Below are 25,626 nucleotides of genomic sequence, written 5' to 3'. Positions count from 1 at the left end.
AAAACTCACCCACACATTTAAAAAAATTTCCCTTGTATTCATCCTCACCGGCTCTGCTCAGTCAGGGATGCGTCTTCTGGATTGCTTCAGTCTTCCTCTCCTCTGGAAGGTTTGCCCTTCTTATCGGCTGTTCGTTATTCTGGTGGCGTTGCCAGGAGCGATCTGTGCAGAGGAGTGTGGGAGTCGGTTGGCTCCACACAGCCTTGAAGCTTGATTTACAAATTTCATGCTCGCCTGGAAAGAAATATTGTGCGTTATTCCATTTTAATTGCTAACAGTTTAACATTACTGGTCACTAGAAGCACTCCCCCAGTCTATGAAAAATAAATCTTTATGAATACAAAGCTCCTCTGCAGACCTCATATAGAGACGCCTCACTGAGGCCATGAGCAAATAATCATAAAATCATACAGATTTTCTGGACTAAAACTAACGACAACAACAGAAACTGAAACTGAAAACACATTTTTGTTAACTGAAATAAATAAAAACGGTAATTAACGGGGGAAAACTATAACTATCTGGAATTGTAGTGTGCGTTTGTAACCATAACTAAAACATTCTTAAATTATAGAAATAAATATCCTTCATTTTCACGTTTATTAAATAATTTTCACCACACAAGCAGCTTACGTCAACTATCTGCAAATTAGGTTGACAGCTGATGTAATTTCCTCCTCATGGCGGCTCCACAACATGGCGACAGCAAAAGTTGGGAGAAAACAAAGTCAGTTTTTGTTTTTGTTCAACATTTTTTGAAACTGGAGCCTTCTGCATCGATGTAAACAATCGATGTTTACATAGTCATAATATGATACGTTGACCTTTTTGAATTCTGCACCTAAAAATTATGAAAAAACTAAAACTAAGCAATATTTAACTGATAATAATTAATAAAAACTAGCATACACTCTTAAAAACTAATTAAAACTAACTACATTAGACAAACAAAAAGTCACAAAGAAACATACCAGACTACAATAAAAGTAGTCTGGTAGTCTGGTAAACTATTATATTTTGGGGTGAAATCAGTTGCACCCACAAAAAGTCAGCTTCAAAACCATCTGAAGCACATTTTTACAGTAAGAAGCAGATTCTCTGCTACTTCTGTTGCTGTACTTTCTAATCAGAACAATGACATACAGAAATTGAACCAAGTTCATCAGAGCCATGAAGATAAAGCGCTGGTTCAAACTCATAGCTTGGTTTGAAACAGAAATCCATCTACTGAAAAATGTGACTCATTCCAGCAGAAAGCCGACAAAGGAGAGGTTACATTCCTGAGGAGTAAAGGTTTCAGCTTTGAATGGGCTTCTGAGCAAGAACTTTACACATTGTTCGACAAGCCACACATGTAATAAAAATCACCGTCTGCACATAGAATCAAAACACCAATGGCAACTAAGGCTGCATCACTAATGTGAGCAAAACTTTGTTGATATTCCAATAATATCAATTTTGCAATTGCCCTGTTCCCATTAAATAAGAAACCAAATTAAAGTCACACATGAAAAAGTTTATTCATGTGATGAGTCATTAAAAGCTATGCCATGTCATCATCCTCCAACTACCGTGTTTCCCCGATTGTAAGACGTTTCGGGGGTTTCAGGGGGGTCGGCTAATATAAGCCGTACCCCGAAAGTAAGACATATGTCTTACTTTTCGGGGAAACACCTCTCATCTCCTGCCCACGTCCGCACCGTCCCCCTCTCCATACGTCACCGCGCCGTCCCCCTCTCCATACCTCACCGCGCCATCACTTGTCACTGCCGTTAATTTTATGGTTAAAACAAAAAATTCGACAATTTTTTTCCAATATAAGACATACCCCGAAAGTAAGACATAGTGGGGCTTTTGGGGATAAAAAGAAAGTAAGACACTGTCTTACTTTCGGGGAAACACGGTACTTCCTGTCGTCGTCATTTTCATAGTTTCTGCCGGTGGCAACATCTGGTTGTTGATCATGTGACTCGTGTGATGCGACAAAAGTGATTCCATTGCCTGTTTCACGAAATAAACCAATTTCGAAACTGCCTAGTTTCCATTAGGCAAAATCATTTTTAAAATATCAAATTGCGCTATTCTATGGTCGATGGAAACGCAGCTAATCTTGAACACAGGCAGCCATTCTAGGGACATTGGCTTTCTGAATCTGGGCAGCTTTGCAGCATTTTTTGCACTTTCAGGATGCAGTTAAATGCATCTGGTGAAGAAAATTTAAATCATGCTAAAGACCATGGGTCAAAAAATGCCTGGCAGTAGATATAACCTCTCTGATTCGGATGCAGCAGCTTTAAAACAAAATGAGTATTTGAGGCTGAAGTGTGTGCTCAAACATCCTGTCAGGACAGAACCATCCATAAAGAGGAAGACTTAACCTGCTCCTTTTCTGGATGGCAGTTTTTCTACCTCAACAGGTGTGTGTGTTTCTGTGTCTCCTCTCAGTCAGGCAGGTGGAGCTACACCTTTTTTTTTTTTAAACGGATGGTGTTTCACGGTGGAGATCCATTAGCTTTGCATGTGTACAGTGTGGGAGCCTGACAAATCCTTTTACATCAGGGACAGTACATGTGTCTGCATGTCTGTATGTGTGTCTTAGCATTTCTCACCTTATAAGGCCCATTTTTCCAACAAATGCTACATTGTGAGGCCCAAAGCCCAGGGATCAAGGTAAGTGTCAGGGTTAGGCAGTAGAAATGAATGAAAGATGAATGAAAGGCTAAGCAAAGTCCCTGTGAAGATAGAAAAACATGTGTGTGTATGTGTGTGTGCGTGTGTGTGTGTGTGGGGGGGGGTGTGTGTGTGTGTGTGTGTGTGTGTGTGTACATTTGGGTCACACATAGCTTTCAGACATGTTTATCTTCAACATTAGTGTGTGTCCGTGTGTGTATTTCAAAGTGTGAAATCCCATTATGTGTGCTAAAACTCTGTTTGGCCTAATGCTTGCACACACACACACACACACACACACACACACACCCCCACACACACACACACACACGCACACACACATGTTTGTTTTGCTATCTTTGTGGGGACTTTCCATTGACTTCCATTCATTTCTACAGCCTAAACCTTACCTTTACCCTTTTCCTAACCCTATCTATCACATACCTAACCCTAACCCTAACCAAAACTCAATTCATACCTTAGCCCTAAATCTGACCCCTGACCCAAAAACAGGGTTTCCCCTCGTGGGGACCAGGCTCCGGTCCCCACGAGTAGCAATTGGTCCCCACAACGTAGTATATGTCAGGAAAATCGTCCCCACAAGGTATTACAAACAAACGCGCACACACACACACACACACACACACACACACACACACACACAGTTGTCATACCCATGTGTGTGTGTGAGTATCTGTATGCATGTTTGAATGTGTAGCAGCTTTTGGAGGAATGTTATGTCAGGTGATGGTGTGATTATTATTTTAATTTTTTCAAACCATAACTCTGTAATCTGACTCTTTTCATAGGCTTCTATTAAATTCCTAAAGTTGATATGAACAACATGTCTGAAAATGTTTCTGATATATAATTAAATAAGGTTTAGAAAAAAAAAAGAAAAATAATGGATAATTAAATAACCCTGTGTTTGATTCCTGTAACATTATGGTTTTCAGACTCATGCAGCTACAACTAAACGACTAAAATGAAACAACCAAAATCGTGTTTTAGATTCAGCAGGAAGCTGCAGACGTTTAGCCTGAAATGCAAGGTTACTTTTTGTGAAACGGCTTCAAGGTTCAACATTTGTTTTGGTAAAGTTGTTACATTCAGGCTCATGGGACTCGGTTCAAATTGTTTCTCTTGTAGTCACATATGTCTGAGGATATTTTGGGATGTTTTCCACAGAATATAGATTTCATATGAATATTTATCATTTAGGTGTACGCTGCCAACATTGTTTGAAATGACAGACAAATATTTCTTCTTAAAACTCCATAGAATCTAGGTACATGGGCATATGTCTATATTATTTTAAATACAGACACATCACGTCATCACAGAATATTTTGGGATTCTTATGATAAAATATGGGTTTTGTTTGAATTCCTGCATTTGAGTCTGTATGGCAAAACATTCTGAAGTTACAGCTTACAGTTTTTTTTATTATTTAAAAAGCTTTAGATTCAAGGACACAATAATATATTCACATTGTTGCAGAGAGACGTGATTGTCTGAAAATATTTTTTGAATTTTATACATTTTTTATTGTCATTTTTATCATTGCCATAGGTTAAGTGCGCTGTGATAGCAACACCTTTAGAGAGTAACTTAAAAAGTCCAAGCTCTTGGTGGAAATCACAGTGTCTTACCGTCTCTAGGCAGCATCCTGAGAAAAAAGTTAAATATCTCTTTGTACATCGAAGGCTGAGCTTTACACAATAAGACTTTACAGGTCACTGTGTGAAATCTAAAGTTGGAAATGTAAAGATGTGAAACTGAACTGTCAACAGTGTAACACTGGTCACAGCAAAATGAGTCAGAAATGTATCGGTTTAAAGACGCTACTTAAACTTTACAATTCTGGAATTAGTTTGTAATGCTGTTACAAACAATATTTGGTCACTTTTATATTTTGAGGTGAAGGGGAAGAAACAGAAATTGTCCAGAATTAATGTCATTCCTGTTCTGCCTTCCTCTGTCTCTGCTCTCCTTCTTGAACACCAAATAATGTTTCATAAGTACTGAGCAGGGGTGAAAGTAGGGGGGTACGGTCGGGTACTGCGTACCCCTAAAAGATTTAGCGGGCGTACGCAGTACCTGCAAGAGAGGGGAGCGGCTGTCTGCGGTAAAGAATCAATGGGTTCACTGTGCAGCCGTGACTGATTAATTTTTCAAGAACAAACTAAAACACGACTTATTCAGTTAATAAATTGGTCCCCCCGCCCCCCATTTCATATTGTTTCTGAACTGTTCGTGCTTTGCTAGAGCAGCGGTGCAACACGTGGATCGCGGAAGGTTTTAAGTCTGAGAGGCTTTTCCTCTATCAAACATTTCTTTTGCTTCTTATTTAGTGGATATATTGATGTTGATGAGATTTTCTCCAAAATAATAACCTTTTTCAACTTTTTCCATGCCTTGATGTTCAGAATTTAGGTCTCATGGTGTCGACATTGCAGCCAGTGGGCTGAGGGAAATACTGCTCCATTCTGTAACAATGCAAACCCAGCTTTTATCGTTTCGCCAAAGAATTTATCGGACGTCCGCCATTCCGTCAAAATAACTCACCGATATAAAATGTGTTGTTTTTTATGACAAAACACCACATCAACTCTGCACTGTTTGAATGTTGTCATTGTCTTACAGAGAGCAGATGTCATGAATAAATTTGACATTAATCATAATGCAAGTTGAAAGTGCTCCATCATTTTCAGCTTACTTAGCATTTGCATTTGGTAGCAGGTTAGATTGACAAAGATAATGCAGTATTTAATTCCACAGTAGAAAAAGTCATACAGTTTCAGTAAGTAGGTATAAGAAAAAAATATCGTTATTGGTATCAGTTATCAGCCAAATGAGTTTTAGTATATCGGCATATCAGATATTGACTAAAGATCCAACATTGTGCATCTCTAAAGTATACGAAGCCTAACACGGTGGGTTATCTTACATGTTCACTGTAGTCTGAGGTGTAGCACTGCAGGGTGGACTGAGTTTCAGTTCTGCCTTTTGTTCTGACCTAACTTCTACACCAAGACAGGGAAAAAACCCCACAGAGACAGATGATATTCCAAGATGAGGAAAAGCAGAGGAGCTTGAAGAATGGCATTTCCTGCCCTGTTGTGGCCGTTTACAACACGGAGCAGAGAGGAGACCGCTCTCTATTTTTACTGTAGAAATGTCAGCCATGCTCTCTGTGTTCATATCTCTTATAGGGCAAACCAAGATGTCATCTTAAACCTCACACTACACCACCCCGCCTTTTTTTATTACTACCATCAACTCCCCCTGGCCCTCCCCCGTCTGCCCCCAGGTGTTAAACAGCCGTCGGCGTTGGAGGGAAAGGACAGATGTACGCTGTTGTTTCCCTTCAGGGTTTGTGATGCTGTGTGATGTTTAAGGCTCGTTTCTGCAGGAGTCAATCAGTCTTGATGGATGGAGAGAGAGAGATGGGTGACACTGAGGTGACATTCCCATGGGATTGTGCCCTTCACACTTCCAATGCAAAAGTATTCATTCTCTGTGAATTTTCTCACATTTTGTCACGTCACAGTCGCAAACTTCAATGTGCTCTAATTCTGATTTCATGAGACAGGCAATTAGTGCCCATTTGTGAAGCAGAAAGAGAATATGTTATTTTTGGTTTGTAGAATCGCCTTTTAGTGCAATTATGACTCCAACTTTTGGGAGTAAGTCTGCACTAACAAGGCTATTCAAGCCCATTTAGATCAGCTAAAACGATTTAGGTGTCAAGCTTTGACACAGTCTCAATTGTATTTATATCTAGACTTTGACTGGACCATTCTTAACATAAATTTGCTTTGATTTGAATCTGCTGTTCTCAATCCTGATCTTCACCATGGTTTATCAACACATCTGACTTAAATAAAATAGAAAAAAAAATATTTTATTATCCCACAATGGGGAAATTTAGGTGTAACAGCAGCAAAGTGGGCAAGGATTTGTGGATTCTGTTATGAAAAGAACAAACATCAAATGAACTTCCTGTCAAGGGAATGGCAGGATTTAAAAATGAGAATAATAAGACTGAATGTCTTTGTTTTTAATGATAGTGACATACTTTTAAACAACTTGTATTGTCCAATGTTCTGCTGAACTACACCACTTTGCTATATTTGTGCAACTTGAATAACATTAAATGTGGATCTCTTTGGTCATTGATTGGTTGAACTGTTTCCATCCACTCCATATTTCCATTTTGGGTTAATAAATATGGATGGAATTTAAAATCAATCAATCAAGTTTATTTGTATAGCACATGTCACCAACACGGCAGTTCAAAATGCTTTACATTGTAAAAAAAAAAAAAAACAAATCAAACCCATCATAAGCACATCATGTAGTCAACAGTTGTGAAAACCAGTAACAGACATTACACTGGTCAAAATAATCAATACACATCAAATATGAAGATCAATGTTCCATTTATTATGGGTCAAAAGCCACAGGTGGAGTTTTTGCGGTTATTTAAAGAACTCAGTGTTTCAGCTGTTTTGCGGTTTTCTGAAAGTTTGTTCCAGATTTGTGGTGCATAGAAGCTGAATGCTGCTTCTCTGCGTTTGGTTCTGGTTCTGGGGCTGCAGAGCAGACCAGAACCAGAAGACCTGAGTGGGAAAAGTAAAAATAGAAAAAGTGGAATATTTGGAAAAATTCAACGGAATTTGGAGAGTAGAATGGATTTCACAGGACCGCATTTATGCTATTGTTTCTGATGAAGCAGACCGTGTGTGCTGGTTGCCAAAATCGATCAAACTGATGTCATTGCCGGTTCAATTAATCTCAGCTCATCCGTGAATTGCCCACCCTGCTCAGGTTGAGTTGCTGTTTCATGAGGGAAAACAAGGCAGAACTTTGTTTGAGATGTGTCAGACCCAGCCATAAGTACATTATGCAAATACATTTCATGGTGACGAAGTAAAAGCTTGGACTTCAAACAAGGTGTTTCAAGCAGCTTAGAAGTAAGTTATGTGATGGAAATTAACTCCTAACTGTGGACTTAGGGTTTGTAACTTTGAGATGGCAAACTTTTCTACAAAAAAAATAAACTACTGAAGGAGAAACCGTTTCATTTTCCTTTTAAAATCGTCCGAATGGCTCGTTTTACATTTAAACTAGGGAGACTCAAAAAGCCTGAGTATTAAGAACAACCTCTTGCTTCCCCGCCTGACCGCTTCTTGAATAAAATATGACCTGGCTGAAAGGTTAAGCTTGTATAGTCAGACGCACGGCTTTGTTGACTCTGTGCTTACAGCTTGAGACAGCGAAACAACACTTGAAGCCACAGATGCATCAATCTGAAAAGACGAACATTAAGATGGTTTCTCCTGTCACAGCATGCCATCTCTTTGTTCCTGTCGTTTCCTTTAGTGTTTGTAGGGCTTTTTATGGCGGCTCTGCTCGTCACAAACACTCTGTTGGTGTGTTTTACACTGAGCTGAGTCAAACCATCCAAATTAATTTGTAAACCTGTTCCCCACCCTCGCCTGTGGTGGTGCTGAATCAAAAACTACTGAAGGAAATGACACGAAAACCTCAGAAAACGACACTGAGCTCAACTTCCTTCTTCACAAAATGTAAACAAAAATGGAGTAGCGTCAGATTTAAGTGGTTGTAAGATTTTTCTTTTTTCCTTGGTAAAAGATCTTTAAGAAGTTCCTTCTGTTCCTGATAGTTCACCTTCAGTGTAAGAATGGGCAGCGCGTTCACGAGGTTGACTGACAGCCTCCTGGCTCTGATTGGTTGTTTTTGGTTTCTTCAAAGTGTGAATTAGTTAATTCCAGTATGTGTAGAGTCTTGCTGTTCTGTAAGTGCATCTGCCTTCTCTCCTCAAATATGTCATCGTGTTTCTCTTGATGGCTTTTAGCCAGGCTGCTGCTTCGCACTTTGGTTCTGAATAGTAATGAGAGAACCTGTTTAAGTGTGTGACGTGCCACTACACTCTGAAATGAAGAGCTGCAGGATGTTTCTCTTTTGCTTGTGTTTATGTGCATGGCTGTCTGTGTATACATATACGAGTGCGTCTGTTATTAATGTGCTCATATTTCTGCCTCGCTCACAACCTGCCCTGGAGAAAACGCATCTACAAATGCTCCTCATCAGTCATACATAAGAAAGAGAAGGGGCAATGTGCTGTAGGAATATGTTGTGTGTGTTCTTAGGATTTATCACAGTACATGAAACATGAAAACATGATTTTTTTTTTGTTCGTTCTTGTTTTGTTTGGCTCACTCAATGGCCTTTGTTGCTTTTACAAATCAATTATCACAACAAAAAAAAAAAATTGACAATTTTTAACCCAGACATCAAAGTCCCAGGCTAAGCTCAACTCCTGATATTTGTTCTATATCATAGATATAATATCTTTCATTTCATGTTTATGAATTTATTAGTCTTTTAAACTGATATGAAGTTTTTTTTTGTTTGTTTTTTTTAGCCCCACACAAGCAGTTTGTCAACTGTTGATGAATTGCGTCCCTCCGTTCTCCTCCTATAATAAAACCCCCAAAGCTATTCTAACCCTGTTGTGGCCCCTGATGCTCTCCTGTCCTCAACAGTGCAGTATGTATTTGAATCTGGGGTGTGAATTTCAAAGGGTTCCTCTGCATTAGCATGAGGAACGTCACTTTAATCTCAGCAATCCTTCTTTCTCTAAAGCAGTGGTAAGGTCACATTAAGTTTCTCATCCTAAGACAGTTTGTACCTCATAAATTTTTGAAAGTACGATGACGAGTGTGAAGCAAGCTGGTCACGATTTCAAATGCTGTCATGTGCCACAGGGCCGTTCTCCGAATGCCGAGGCGGTTCCCCATACCGTAAGCTGTTAGCGGGAGCGTGGCGGGGAACCCGATGAATGATGCCAAATGGAAAAAAGGCTGACAGCCTCCTAACATTTCTTTCTGTGTGTATCATGTTAGCTGTTATGTGTATATGTTACAAAAGGAGGGCAGGTGCACATTTCCCCCGGCTGGCCTGCTCTCCAGCTCCCTCCTCTGCTCCTGGAATCAGCCGTCTCTGCATCCCTCTTGTCCCTTCCAGCTCTGCAGCGTTCCTGCACCCTGGTGATTTGTGTTCTCAACGCTTTGTTTACCTAAGCTTCCACCCTTGGTCTGCAGGAAGGCCGTTTCTTGTGCCACTGTGAGTTCGCCCGCTGTGTGCATGAAGCTGACAGCGGTTCCTGCACTGAGCCTGGTGACGGCGCGAGGAAAGTAAAACAGAAAATGTTACAAAGGAACTTAAAATAAGCTATCAGCATATTGGTGTAAAGATTGGGCTTTTGTGTTGCTGAAACAGTCAAGGACTTTCTTAATCTATTCGATGTCACTTCCTGTTTGGTCTTTGCCTCTTTTTTTTCCAAACAGATTTCTCAAACACTCAATGAATACTTTATCCTGGTTTCTTTCCAGAATGAGCTTTTGTCAAACAGGAAGGCTGCTTCTTTTCTTTCTTGCTAGCTTCCTTCTCTCATGTTTGCTGCTTTCATCTCTTTCCCCCACACACATTCTCACTAAGGGAGGCCTGCTGGGAGCCTCCTTCAGCCTCTCAATCCATCATACATCAGCTTTCCTTTTCTTTTTTTCTCTCACGGAGAGTGTTTTATTTGGCCCACATAAATTAATTAGAAAGAGTATCTATAGCTGGGCTATTGTTAGCGGCAGCCCACCAAAGCCCCGAGGCTAATAGAGGAACAGCGGCACAGAATCTGTTAAAAAACACGCAGGTGTGATTTGTACTTGCGATGTCTTCTGAGTGTAAGAACTCGACGCTGTGTGTGTACGGCTGCATACATCAACTTAGACGTGGAGGGAATAAGTTCCCTCCACGTCTCATCATGTCAGTAACAGGGTTGAGATTGCTGCGTCTCACGGACAAACGCGTCTGCTTAACGAAAGACCCTCGACTAACACCCTCATCTCCGTTTGTTTTCCTCACCAGACACGAGTTCTCGTGCCGAGGGAAGACCGACGAGCACCGAGGAAGAATGAGAAGAGGAGCCGGTCGAATAAGAGATGGCCTCAGGAGAAGTGAAAACCGGTCTAGCAACAGGACAAACTCAGTTTGCCAATTTCCACCGAAAATAATACATGTGGACTTTATTTAGGCGATAGATGCTGTTTACTTACTGCCAGTAAAGTGCCATATCCTAGTGATTCACTCATTTTTACTCTAATCAGCCATTTAACAATCTGAGAGGAAAACAAAAGTTTGGCCAAAGCTTTCTAATGACTGCAGGCTACATGAGTACATGTTAAATGGCAGGGATCTCTGGTCAGATTCCTCCGTCGGACATTGTAATGACGTCCCAAATGGCCCAGAGAAAAGGACAGCTGAGACACAGCAAGGCAGGAATCTTATCCACAACCGGCTCCTTCGTCTGCTGGCTCGCTCTGCTGTCGCTGCTCCGACTGCCGGCTGTAACAGCAGACTGCTGGCTCATCGAAGGGGAGAAAGGCTTTGTGTGGCTGGCCATCTGCAGTATGAACCAGCCGCCCTACGAGGCCATCCCTTCCCACATAAACAGGTAGAAAACAAAAAACACTTAAAAGCTTCTTTGTAATTGATTTTTAAAGTTTTTGTTTTGGTTAAATATCTACTACATCCGCAGCACGATTGTGGATCTGAGGCTGAATGAGAACAAGATACGGTCGGTGCATTATTCCTCGCTCAGTCGCTTCGGAAACCTCACCTACCTGAACCTCACCAAGAATGATATCAGCTATGTGGAAGACGGAGCGTTCTCGGCACAGTTTAACCTGCAGGTGAGCCGTGATAGTGGATACATGGACACGTCTGTATGCCCACCCACAACAAAAGTATTCATCTTTTATCTACAGAACGCATGCCCTAACATCTAGAGACCCAAAACTGCCTTTTTCTGTGAAATAGCACAAACTCAGTGAGACTGGCTCAAGTGTATCTGAGAACATGAGATGTTCACTGATACACACCAACACATGTTAAAACCCACACCAATTATTCTAAACAAATATCAGATGCAATAATGCAAACATAAATGCATAATATAATTATTTTACTAAATAAAAACAATGGCATATCTTTAGCTAACTTTAAACATTTCTGCATTGAGTCCAGAAGTCTGAACCGTAACAATAAAATCCTTGGCGCACTATCGCTGGAAGATGCTTACGTGATCCTTGCTACTGTAGGAATTTTCAATTTTACAGGAATTCATGAAGGTTAGCAAAATGGATGGATTTCAAGTAGAAATCCATCCATTTGACACACGTCAATATCTGATTGATCACTGTGGCTTCACACTTTGCTTTGGTACAACGGAGCATCAGGGCCAGACTGGGAGAATTTGGTTTTCTTACGACTCTGCTAGCAGCCTAGTAAAGTCACAGTCTGGGTTACTTGTCCTGAATAGGACAAGACAGACAATCTGTGAAAGCTCAATTTGCAGAAATAAACCTCTCCGTCTGAAACAACCAATCAGAGCCAGGGGGAGGGTCAGCATTGGGCTCTGCCAATCAAGTTTGTGTATGCGCTGCTCACACCCTCCCCATTTGTTCTCTGCTATATTGGAGATACTTTCCCACAACAAAATGTGCCATGAATGTTAAGATTAGTTAGCAAGGCTACCAATGACTGTGAATATCAGTTTTTCTGTAACCGTAAATTGTTTCTCTGCCATTAGCACATTGAGCAGCATGAACATGAGGTGATTCACACTGCTAAGACCCTCCTCCTGGCTCTGATTGGTTGTTCCTGACCAAGAGTGGTACTTTTCTTTAGATGACACAAGGAGAAGTCAGAGAGCTCAGTTTTATTCACAGATTATCTCTCACTCTCTACTGATATAGTAACAGTTTTAAGACATATGTAAATAACATCTTTTATAAAAGTTACATATTGCAGCTTTGATGGCTGTTCCTAAATAATACGGTAACAATGCAGCACTGTTGTAAAAATTCTCCCTTTTCGTTTTTATATAAATTCAATCACAAACCTAGAAAAATACAAAAAGTGTTTAATCAACTCTAATTCCAGAACATAAATAATACAGAAATAAAAAGACTTACTTAATATTTTGACTCTGTGAAAAATGTATTTATATTTTGACATTTATGGCTTTGCGATTGAGTTCTCACAGTAATCAATGACGTTTTCTGTGTGATGCTTTACTTTTATTCAAATGAAGGATAAAAACCCCCCTCCCGCTTCACATATGCGAATAGAAACCGATATGATGTTGAAAACATCCACTCATTTATGCTTTTCAATAATGAGTCTCCATGCAATCCACCCGAGCTGCTGGAGCGGTGCCAGGAGCTAAAATGCGAACAAGACAGATCTGGGTAAAAATTCATTCGCAGCACAGAGGCTTAGATCACCATGTGAAAAAGTAGCTGTTCTGAACCGTCAGCTGTTAGTTCTGTATGTTTGCAGCTTGTAGTGAGCAACGCCTGGCACTGTCGGGCTCTTCAGAGATTAGGATAATCCCACTTGTCTTTGTCTCCCCAGGTTCTCCAGATGGGCTTTAACAAATTGAGAAACCTGACAGAGGGGATGCTGCGGGGCCTGGGCAAGCTGCAGTATCTCTACTTGCAAGCTAATCTCATCGAGACTGTTACAACCAACACCTTCTGGGAGTGTCCCAATTTGGAGAATATAGATCTCTCCATGAACAGGTACTGTGTGGAGCTTTGAATGTGTATAACAAACTGGTGAAAGAAAGAATGGTGTGGATGCACAACAAAGTACACTCCAGAGTGGAGAGGCAGTAGAAAGAGAAGCTTTATGGCTTCTATTATTTCTAAATTTAAGAATTCATATAGATTCAAGACTTTGGACTTAAACTATTTTTCACCTGATAGCTACACAGACAAAACGTAAAGATCAAGTTCTATTTTACAACACCGGACCATGGATAAACACAACGGTTGATAATCTCTGTTCTTACCTGAACAAGGGTTCTATGCTTTGCCGCCTCCTAATATGAGCACCGACTTTCTAATAGCAGCATAATGACAGATAAAGATCAAAAGACAAGACCATAGACCGAATTTGATTCATTAAATAGTAAATGGTCATTAGAACAAGATGAGAGAAGACTTTGGGGTGAGATGTGCAGAACCAAGTTGCATGAGTGCATCTGTAAGTCTCTGTCTTTCCCTGTGTCCAAATCCAGGATCCAGGTTCTGGATGGCAGTTTGTTCTCTGGACTCTCCAAGCTGACGACCTGTGAACTCTACACCAACCCCTTCAACTGCTCATGTGAGCTTCTGGGTTTCCTGCGCTGGCTAGCCGTTTTCCCCAACAGAACCAGCGAGCGGATGGTGTGCGACTCCCCTCAAGGATTCTCCGGCTACAACCTGCTGAGCCAGAACCCTCGCATGCCAGCCCAGCGCAATGCCTTGCATGTGCTTAATCTGGTGTGCACAGATGACGGCAGCAGCGTGACACCTTTCTACATCTTTGACTCCACCACCCAGCTGCCAGACGTCGCCTCCCCCTGCGGACTGGATGATTGTGCCTCAGGGACGGCTCCCGACGAAGTGATAAGCAACAGCCCTAACTTGATAGACTCAAAGCCTATCATGACAATAAAAAAAGTGGAACATTCGAGTGCAGTGATAACAGTTCAGATTCCCTATCTGTTTAAGAAATTGTACATACTGATTCTGTACAATAACAGCTTCTTTACTGAAATCAAAACTCTGAATAAAAACAGCGAGGATATTGAGCTGAAGAACTTGACACCTAACACGGACTACACTTACTGTGTGGCTTCTACCAGATACTCCCTGAGGTTCAACCACACATGTTTGACCTTCTCTACCGGTCGAAGAGCCGGTGCAGAGAGGATTCGCAATCAGTCGTCCGCCACACATTACATCATGACTATACTGGGCTGTCTGTTTGGCATGCTGCTCTTCCTTGGCCTCGTCGTGCACTGCCTGAGGAAGAAGAGGATCATGGAGGAGAAGGAGAGAAAGATGAGCAGAATCCAGAGGACGTTGATAGAGCTGAAGTACGGCGGGGAAGGGGACATAGAGGGAGGGAGTGGAGGATCTGTCTCACAAAAGCTTGCTGTGGGTGAAAGCCTGTCCAGAATGCCCTACCTTCCCCAGGGAGGCGAGATTGATCCGTACAAGCTTCAGGAGGTGATAGAGACTCCAGGACACAAGTCTGCCAAGCTGAACTACATGGAGGTCAGAGGCTCTGGTATCGAAAAGGAACGGGAGCGAGAGAGAGAAAGGGAGATGTCACCACAAGCCAATTCCCAGGGCTCAGTAGCTGAGATCTCCACCATTGCTAAAGAAGTTGACAAAGTTAACCAGATCATTAACAACTGCATAGATGCTCTCAAATCCGAGTCCACATCCTTTCAGCAGGGAATAAAGTCCCCGACTGCGGGTGGAGGAGCCGTTTCGACAGAGGAGCCACAACTGGTGCTTCTGTCCGAGCAAGGAGAGAGAGGAGGGGAGTTCCTATCGCCCGTCTACAAAGGTGGAAGAGGAGGAAGAGAAGAACGGTCGAGGAGTTACCATCCATCTTTGCAACGACATCACAGCATGGAAGCTCCTCCAACAACCAAACGGCCAAGCACCTCCTCCTCTCCTGGCTCCGCCCGGAGCCCTCGCTCCTTCCGCTCCGAGGGAGGGTACCACTCGTCAGAGTCCCGCTACATTGAAAGAGCCTCACCCGGGGAGAGGGGAGGAGACGCCATCCGCACCGTCAACCCTGCTGCGGCTATCCTACGGGCCGAGGCCCAGAGGATCCGTCAGTACAACGAACACCGTCACTCCTACCCAGGATCACAGCAGCATCTCCAGGAGCTTCAGCATCATCCTCAAGTCTTTCAGGAGCTTCACCACCATCCGGGAGGTCGCAAGCCTTCTGTGTTGGATCCCATCACTCTCAGCAGGCAAGCAAAGCAGCGGGAGTTAGCCTACTCCCAGCTGTCACAAAATTACCCGCTCTCACCCCAATACCACAACCTCAGCTACTGCTCCAGTCCTGAGGAAGACGAGGAGGAGGAAGGGCTCCTATGCACCCCGACCCTAGGGCTTTGGGAGAGGTTCAAAATGCACCGTAAAAGGCATCGGCAGGCATCCTTAGAGGACGAAGGATATGTGGCAGCTGGGCATGCACTGAGACGGAAGGTTCAGTTTGCCAAGGATGAAGATCTTCATGACATACTTGACTACTGGAAGGGTGTATCTGCCCAGCAGAAAGCTTGATCCCATATGTGAAGTTGCCAAACACCTTGAACTCAGTATAACACCCTGCATCCATAACACACTGATACAAATATGTGGATATTTTCATCAAAGACTTGTAAATATACACAAACAGCTTATGGGATTTACAAAAAATCACTTTGCACATACATGTTTACACACACACACACGCACACACACACACAGAGACACAAAATACACATGCACACATTTTACACAAACTAAGCCTTTTCCTCCCGAAACGGATGAGGACCAAGCTAATATACTTATCGTGAACAAAAATATGAATAAATTATTGAGACTGAGACACTTTTTTGTAATGTAATGGAAATTATAGCTCAGACTTATGTAGCTATTTGTAAGTTTTGAAAGAAGAAACGTAGAATCAACATTAAGAATAGAAAAATCCCTAATTGTGATAGGAAAACCCATTTTGAACAACCCAGTGATGCTTTGGATGCTCCCAACAGACTCACACTCAACAGAGCCATAACTATTGCTCTCCTAAAGCCGAGTCAAACAACCAGAAAAGCAACCATTCAAAATGAATGTACAGTGTTCTTCAGAGGTTTTCATACGCTCATAAAAAATAACCCAAGGCTTCTAATTATTCATTCGGTCTTTTCTTTTTCAGGGTGGAATGATTATACAACTAGTAAGCAGACATTTACTGTCAAATTTAAATGGCAGTCAGTCACTGTTTTTACTCTGTTTTTCAACTATTTTAGTGTCAATCTGAGGAAAAGCTAAAACATTTTGAGGATGTCTTCCTCATTTATTAAACCACCTGCCTTGTGTGATCTAGCAGTTATTGCTACTCAACAGCAAAAAAAAGCAGTGGCACAACGCTGCCTTTGCCATGATTGACAGATGATATAGTATTTTTATATTTGAAATGCTCTACTTAACTTTTCAAAGCATCCCTACTGTCAGCGTGACATCATAGCTTCATCTATTTGTCATCTGCACAAGCAATTTGTCTTTGAAAGGCTGCTGAGAATCTAATTTCAAGAGGCCGGCTCATCCATGTTGTAAAACTCAGAACGAATATGACAATATAAGAAACACAAAATCAATACATCTAAAATGGCAGCATAACAAAGAGAAAAGCCAAACTAAAATTAAAATGAAAAATTTCAGGGTCTCTTCCTATTACAGAAAAAATTCAGCTTTCAAGCACATCTCCATTTTCCTTTTGTTTATTTCCCATGTGATATGTTGAAAGTTTAAGATATCAATTTTGTCTGTCAGAAATAACTTAATATTTTCATAAGAAAAGGTAAAACATACGAACATCAGTGTACATAAAAATCATCCTTAGGGCTATTTAGGAGCAGCATGCTGAGAACAGTAAACAGGCAAAAGTGAGAAACGAGTCATTTATAAGAAGAAAAATGTAAAAAAAAGTATTTTAAAATGTGAGGTCTTACATACAAATAGGATTCTATTTTTTTCTGCTATAACGCCTAAATTAGTTTGTATTCTAGAAAGTATTACTAAGCCTATTTTAGAAAACCGTTGTTTTTCTGCAATGAAAATAGATACATGTTATTCTAAATGGACTTTAAACTACTGACTCGGAATCTTCCAGGTGGTTTTCCAGTTGTTCCTGAACATGGAAGCTGTTTTCATCTCGTCTGAGACAGTTTGGGTCTTTCAACCTGACCTTGACAGACTGGTGGCAAATAACAACTGGTAGCTGCTTGAAGTAATAATAGTCGTTTAGAAACTAACATTACTTATCAAAAGACTGAAATCAATGGAAAGTCATAAACTAAAATATCACAGAAAAGTCTATTTTCAGACCTGGACTAAATTGTTGGCAACCCACTGCTAAAGACAGAAAAACCCAAAATGGTCATTGGAATAACTTGAAGCTGACAAAAATAAATAAATTTTAATAAAATTACTAAAACCTGACCAATGAAAATTAGACATTGCTTTTAAAATCTGGTTCAACAGAATCATAAAAAAACAAACAATGAAACAGGCCTGGACAAAATGATAGTACCACTAGAAAAGATAGAAAATAATGTTCAAGCTTTTTGCAAGGCACATCAGCTCCATCACACCAATAAACAAATATTTTTAATACAGAAATGTGGGACTAACCTCCTCACAAGTTAGTGTTTTGCCCACACAATTCCTGTTCTTTAAAGCCACTGCAGCCGTAAGTTGTGTCATCATTCCACCCTTGAAAATTGAATCTCCCAAATAAACCATCAAAATCTGCAAATTATTGCGATGACGACAAGTGTGTGCAAACACATGACCACAGCTGCACTCCAACCAGAGTTTGGGAGATTTAAAACATCAGATGACATGGTTCTGGATGGGTGGCCAAACAGCAGTAATATTTCATTGTGCTGAGACTGAGTAGGTAGCTCTTATGAGAGAGTGAGTATAATGTGCCAAATCAGCCGATGGGGTATTAGAGCCCTACTGTGTATTAACTTCTTCTCACCACTGTTTTTATATAGAGGAATTTAAAAAAAGAGGGTAAAAGAATATATTATAATATGTTGTTATTATTCATTATTCTTATTCTCATTACTAGTCTTCATATTATCCCTACGATCCTCAGCATTAATACTTTATTATTTGAATACGGCATGGCGATGTTGTGTAACCGTGTTTTTGGACTGTTTTGAAACTCTCAGCCGAGAAGTGCTTAAAAACAGAAACCAACAGAAGAGACGTTCGTGTCCTCCTTTTCTACCGAGAGGAATATGCTCTGTCCTCTGAGCCAAAAAAAAAAAAACCCACACACACACAAAAAACTAAACACAAGCCAGCCTTTTCTGTTGGTGAACTTCTACTACATGTGCTCTTTGTCATCCTGAAAAGAGAACGCTGTACAGAAGAGAGAAAAGTTCTATATTTGCAACAAAAGTGACTGTTTTGTTTCTACAACATGGCTTTGAAACCCTTCAGACTTTTCAGAAACCTCAGAGTCCCAAACTTAGCTACCCGTCCGCTCACCCGCACTGGTGCGTTTTTGATTTTGAACCCGAACTCAAAAATTTTAATCCTCTAATGAATGTCTTCAGATTCCCAAACAGGGAAGCCAAAATGCACTGTTCAAAATCAGAAAACGACCGTGATTGAACGAACCAGAACTCTCCGCTTCTTTCCTGACACACTGTAGCTCCACTGTGTTTTATAAACCTTTCATTTGAATCCCGAGTTTTTATCTCTCTTTCTTTTTTTATTATTACTTTTTATTTTGGACTCTTCTGGTTCCACTGTGGTGCCATAGTGCCAAACTTGAGAAATCACAGGTATTTAAAACTTATCTCGAACACTGCTAAATACAGACCTCTTCTGCTACACATGGCTAAAGTGAACTACGATTTGCACAAAATGATCCACCGTCATTGGCTCGCTGAATCCCCGCTATCCTCAAAATCATTTTTATGACCAAAGTACTGTGGTAGATAATTGACTCTTACACTCTTCTAACCAGGACTCAGTCCACCATCACACTTACAGTTACTACATCATCAGCACACACTCTCATGCTCATAGAAACAAGCGGAAGAATGTATTCTTTGAGATGTTATTTCTCTTCTGTAGGTAGATTAAAGCGTACAAGCAAAAATTTAACCGGCTCCGTTTACGAACATCCTTCAGATCGCGGAGGTTCAGAACTGGATACTACTAAGAAATTATTGCCATTGTTCAAACAAAGTCATTGATGAAGGAGTTTTTATTAGAGCAAGGTTTTGTTTTTATATATTTTTTTGTTGTAAAAGCGTTAAACTTTGATTAAATGTGGTAAGAAGAGGTGATGTTTACTGTATCTAAAATATCTGCACGACTAAGCAATATAGTTCAGAGTGTTTGGAAGTGGGCTTCTGTGGAGTTGAGGTCAGTAGCTACAATCTTACCTTGCAACAGAAAGCGCTCATGATCTTCAAAAGGTTATTGTTTTCTATCTTGTCATTGTTAACCTCACACAGCAACACACAACTAAAACAACGGGGCAGTTCATGTTGGGAGTGATGACCTTCAGTCGCCTGAAGAACCTCACCACTCCCGACCAAAAACAACCAATCAGAGGCAGGAGGAGGGTCTTAGCAATGTCAGTAAACTTTGTGTACACGCTGCTAAATGTGCTAATGGCGGAGAAACAACTTACACAGGAAAACCATCTATCCACCATAATGGGGGCAATGCTAACTAGCCTTAGCATGCACTACAGTCTCAGTATAGTAGAGAGCAAAGAGGGAAGGGGAGATTGTGATTGACAGTGCTAATACCCGCCTCTTGGCTCTGATTGGTTGCTTCTAGTTAGAACTGGGAAAAGAAAGAGAAGCTCATGACATAGTGACAGTTTCAGTAAATACATAAAAAACAATATTCTTTATACTGCAGCTTTTTGGGGTTATCTGACCTTGCTCTAGTTGGAATTGGAAGAGATGTTCTTACATGGTTGAAAGCGTCAACGTCACCCAAATGTCTTTGATTCTTGGAGAATTAAGAGATTTTTTTCACCTGATGTCCCTTAAACTAATCTACAATGCAATCAGGAAACCCAGGGTCATCAGACTCCCTGACGGGGATTTGTCACTCTAGAGTTAAATTGTGCTGTTTTTTTACTTCCATTATAACTGGTAATGTAAGGTGCACCAACTCACCTTTATGTTCTCTCAGCACATTAACTGCAGATAAGATACTGACTACTGAGTAAAACTCCACAGAATCCACTTTGAAACAAAATTCTCAAACTATATCTCTTAAATATAAAAGGTTTTCAAAGACATTAAACGAGGGATGGAGTCAAAAATTATGTCACATTTAGCAAATTATATATTAAACAAGCCTGTATTCACAAGACTGATTATAATATATTGTAAAAATTAAAAGTAAAACACATTCACAGTGGGCCATCTTTACAATGGTTTCTGGTTTGAGGTACAAAATGACTCCAACCTTGAACAACAGGTGAACAATCATATTTTTGTTGTTTTAGAAACGGTGTAGAAATATTCTCTGCTGTAATGTGGTCAGAATGCTCAAGTAATTATTGCTGGTTAAAACCAGTGGTGGGCACCACCAGCTAAAAAGTCAGTTAAAAAGATAAGAATAAACGGTAAAATGTTAAATCAATAGTAGTTAGCAAAAGCTAAAGCACCAACTTAAACCATATTGAATTTCACACCAACCTGTAAGGTTTGAGTTTCAGGAAGTGATTTTTTGGAGCAGATATTTTACTCTTCTCACTTTTCTGGTTGTTGTGTATTGCTAATTCTGTTGCTGATTTGCATAATTAAACATGGTAGGTCTACAGGCTGTTGTAGTTCTACAGCAATGCATTGTGGGTACAGAACAAGCATATGTTGCTGCATCACAGGTGGAGAGCAGGAGTAGCATTGTTATTCATAAATATTCTGCAAGGATGTGGAAAACTTTTCTTCATCGAAAACATTTGAAAATTATTTTAACAAATGGGGCTGTTCTATTTGAAAAGGAAAATATTCACCTTAGGGATACCGAATGTTTATGTATGTTAAGTTTATTATTATTTACAGTAAATATATCTACACATTCAAACTGCTGCAACAAAAACCTAAGTTTCAGATTTTCTTAGCTTAAGAAATGTTAAGGATTCTATATAACGTCTATATATAGTTCTTAATAGGAAGTTCTAAAGCTAAAGCCATTTACATATGTGCCCTCAAAAGGTAGATCAATTTTGGAATTGTAATTTACATGATCTGCAATGCCTTAGATATTGTTTTGTACTGTCCTAAATGCACTAAGAGCACTAAATATTTTTAAAGTTAGCAAAAGTGCTAAACCAAAAATTAGCTCCGCTATTAGCGGAAGTGTGCCCACCACTGGTTACATTCATTGGTTAATAAAATTCCCCGTTTATAGAACTGCACAAATACGTAATGTGATTCAAAGGTTTTTTTATGGTTGGTGTTTAGACAGGAGCAGCGATGAAATGGTTTCTCAGTCTGAGTCTTACTGATGAGAAAACTGTTGAGCTGCAGTTGCTTCTGTATTACACGCCCCAAATTCTGGTTTTAACCGAACAACAACAAACAGCCTTAAAACGTTTGATTTTCTGTTCATGTTTTTAACTTTAACATTGCTTGTAAAATAAAATAATAATAATATATATATATATAAAAAAAACACTACACACGATCCGGGCTGGACTTTTTTAGTCGCTTGAATCTTTAGCCTTACTTGAGCATTCTTTGCGTATCGGTTGTATAAATGTAGCAATATACTAAACTGCTGTTTTGGTTTGAAGATTTTTCTTTCATTGTGTTTATGAACAGCTTGGATTTGTAACATGTCGGACAGAAAGTAGCCGAGCTTAGACCGAGACGCCAACGAGAAGGAGGAGGTGGTTCAAGCAACCAGACAACAGCGACCACAATCAGTGCTGCTAACCTTTGAACATCGATGTACCACTGTAAACTGTTTGTTTGACACAATTCCTCAGCTGTGGATATGAACTGACGCGTTGTTGACGAGTGACACACACGGCAGAGGGGAACCTCAGTGAAAGCTTGTGTTATATTCTTCTTGAGAACGACTCAGGAGAGAAAAGGCAAGAGAAATCCTGAGGAGGGAGAACATGCTCTACCCCAGGGTCTCTCGGAGGCTTTATTTTCTTGTTGAAAAATGAAAAAGAGCACAAATAAAATCGCCTTCCTTAACCCGTCTCCTTTTCTAAAGAATTTTTTTTCTACAATCCACATCCAGGACTTTCTTTGCACACTACTTACTTGTGAGGAAATGTTTACACGGCTGCCTTTTCCAGATCACAGGGTGTACTCTAGCTTAGATAGCTTTTAATTTAATTTGATTGTACATGTTGTACATATATATTTACACACAATACTCCAAATATTGCACAAAGCAGTAGAAATGACAAAAAGTTAGGTTTTCAGAAAAACAAAAGTTTATAAGCACTTGAATCTTGCAGTCAGCTACAATATTCACTTAAGCAAACAAATATGCTTTCTACATTGTGCATTGTAGATTATATTTTAATAAGTTTTTAACTTTGTGATGTGAAAAATATTTTTGCTGTATTTTTCCAGAGGTAGATCCAGTCAAAATAGCTCATAATTCAGCCATATTAAAACACACTTTTGAAATGTTTGCTACACCACTGACATCAGCCAATACACACATTTACTTGGAGGTTCTGTTGTTACATTTACAGTATAATGTAAATAATGTCTGACAGACAGCAGCAGCAGCGGTGTGAGTGGGTTGTAGAGTGTCGGTGCACGTTTGTGAGCTCTAACCTACCTTAACCATTATAGTTAGTATGCTTGGACTAACCCTATGCATCATAGTCACAAAGATAATGACTCACCATGTCTTGTCTGTGTGCTGGCTTACAGATCTGAATGTGTGGAGAGAACCGGCCCTGTTAGGGCAGAAAGGCCCTAACAGGGCCGGTTAGGGCAGAAAGGCCCTAACCCAAGACGGGAAGATGTTAGGTTAACATCTTCCATCTGATGTTAACCTAAGGCAGCTCAGTCTGTGTCTTCATTGTTACATCATCCGTCTCACCCATCGTCATTTTACTTCCTTTGAGGCATCTTAGATCTCACTCTCAGACTCAAACCGACACAGACAGAGAAGTACTCGGCTTGCAGTGCTTTTGAGCAGACTTGAATATCCTGCCGAGAGGGAGAAAAAGATTTTTAAAAATATTTCTATTTTAACATTTTTATGTTTTGTGACCTTTTAAACTTATATTTACAGAGAGACACCAAATGCTGTCATGGACGTTGTGTCAGCTTCTTAAACAGAACCTCAAAAATAAAAGACTCTGGTCCTGTAGGGCAGATTGAGGATTCTTCACAGTATCTTAGCTGTTCTCCAGCTCCTTCTTGTTCCTTGGAAACAAGAAGTTACATTTTCATCAGCTGTTTTCTGCTAATGATCAGTGATCCTATTAGCTGCGTTTCCATTACAAATGTGCGCAGAACTTTAGTATTCCACTAATGTTGAAAAAACTCAATTTTGCAATTGCGGTGTTTAACTTAAATTAAAAAATGAAATAAAAAATCACACGTGTATAAATTTGTTTACATGATATGTCATTACAAAACATGCCGCACCATAATCTTCCATGATTATTTTTGACTTTGTGCCAGTGGCAACATCTGGCTGTAACTCGTGAGAAAAGGGGTTTTATTGCAGCTTTGTGTAATAAACCAATCTTGATATAGCAATAAAATAATTTTTCTTTCCAAAAAACTAAAACCAGTTCAAAAAACTAGTTTTATTCAAAATTGGCATATTTATTTTCAAAATGTGACTTTGCACCATTATATGTTCAATGGAAATGCAGCTGATATTTAATGTTCAAATTGATCATTTAATTTAGTTTTTGGAACTATTCACTCATTTGAAATTTGATTTTTGCAATAAGTTCCAAAAAAGTTGGGACAGGGTCATGTTTACCTTTCAACACTCAATGAGTGTCTAAGAACTGAAGATACTCGGAAACTTTGTAGGTGGAATTATTTTCCCATTCTTGCTTGACATGTAACTTCAGTTGCTCAACAGGATCTTTGCTTCGTAGTGCGCCACACATTTTCAGTGTGAGACATGTTTAGTACTGGCAGTCTAATACTACAATCTCCACGCTGTTGCGACACGTGGAGATTGTAAGGAGGGATGACTCTGAAAAACATGGCAAGTCAGGAGTCGGAATCGCAGACGCTGGAACTTTGCACTGATAACGATCCAGACAGATCTGTCCATCTTTGGTCTGGAGGACGCAACGGCCATGATTCCCAAAATCAATTTGAAATGTGGACTAGTCAGACTACAGGACGCTCTTCCTCTTTGAGCCAGTCCATCTCGAATGATCTCTGGCCCAGAGAAGTCGGCAGCGTTTCTGGGAGTTGTTGACGGATGGCTTTGCGTGGTAGAGGTTCAACCTGTAGATGGAGAGACGAACTGTGTTCACCGACAATGGTTCTCTGAAGTGTTCCTGAACCTATAACCTATAACTCTGTTGCAGAACAATGTCGGCTTTTAACACAGCGCTGCCGCCTGAGTCGTTGAAGGTCACAGACATTCAGTGTTGGTTTTTGGCTTTACTGCTTACTTGAAGAGATTCCTCCAAATTTTTTAAATGCCATGATATTATGGACTGTAGAAGATGAAGTCCCTAAATGCCTTGCAACTATACATTAATAAGCATTTTCATAAACTATTGGCGCATGCAGCTGTTGACAAAGCAGTGAACCTCGCCCCATTCTTGATTGTGAATGATTGAGCCTTTCAGGGTTGATCCCTTTATACACAGTTCACCTGTGGAATGTTGTGTTTTTAGAGCATTCCTCACCTTTCCCAGTATCTTTTTTTGCCAATATACCAGCATCAAATAAAAAAAATTGAATATTTGCAAAATTCCAATAAAGTTTGTCCATTTGAACATTAAATATCTTGTCTTTGTAGCGAATTCAATTGAATACACGTTGAAATTCATCTGCAAATCATCATATTCTGCTTTCATTTATGTTTTACACAAATGAAAATGGCTCTGGTTGGTTGTTTCAGAGTGGTGGATTTCTGCACTCCATTTCTAACTTCATTGGAAATGGAGTTGTACATTTAAATTTCTGTGTGTGTGTGTGTGTGTTGACTTGTCTGTTCTATCACTATAACTATATTAGGCTCCTCAAGTACCAAATAGTTCTCCCCGGGCGCAAACAATAACCCATCCTTCGTTCGC

The 25,626-nt window shown here is 40.1% G+C and overlaps 1 protein-coding gene across 1 annotated transcript; it reads left to right on the top strand.

Moving 5' to 3' along the window:
- Nucleotides 1-10,307: 10,307 nt before the first annotated feature.
- Nucleotides 10,308-22,767, top strand: LOC106917135 (protein ELFN1). The gene is made up of 4 exons (XM_014985877.2): nucleotides 10,308-11,209; nucleotides 11,294-11,447; nucleotides 13,174-13,340; nucleotides 13,841-22,767. Exons 1-4 carry the CDS (start codon nucleotides 10,941-10,943, stop codon nucleotides 15,894-15,896), a joined length of 2,646 nt encoding a protein of 881 aa, XP_014841363.1. The 5' UTR covers nucleotides 10,308-10,940; the 3' UTR covers nucleotides 15,897-22,767.
- Nucleotides 22,768-25,626: the final 2,859 nt, after the last annotated feature.

Source organism: Poecilia mexicana, unplaced genomic scaffold (assembly GCF_051168715.1).
Source record: "Poecilia mexicana isolate PSO_F unplaced genomic scaffold, ASM5116871v1 scaffold_2, whole genome shotgun sequence".
NCBI classification, from domain to species: domain Eukaryota; kingdom Metazoa; phylum Chordata; class Actinopteri; order Cyprinodontiformes; family Poeciliidae; genus Poecilia; species Poecilia mexicana.
Note: the sequence above shows the minus strand (reverse complement) of the source record. Positions and strands in the feature narration are given on the sequence as shown.

Coding starts and splice junctions, on each gene's coding strand:
- LOC106917135 (XM_014985877.2), top strand. CDS start 10,941: ATGGCAGGGATCTCTGGTCAGATTCCTCCGTCGGACATTGTAATGACG. Junction 11,448..13,173: donor CGGCACAGTTTAACCTGCAG/GTGAGCCGTGAT, acceptor TTGTCTCCCCAG/GTTCTCCAGATGGGCTTTAA. Junction 13,341..13,840: donor ATAGATCTCTCCATGAACAG/GTACTGTGTGGA, acceptor GTCCAAATCCAG/GATCCAGGTTCTGGATGGCA.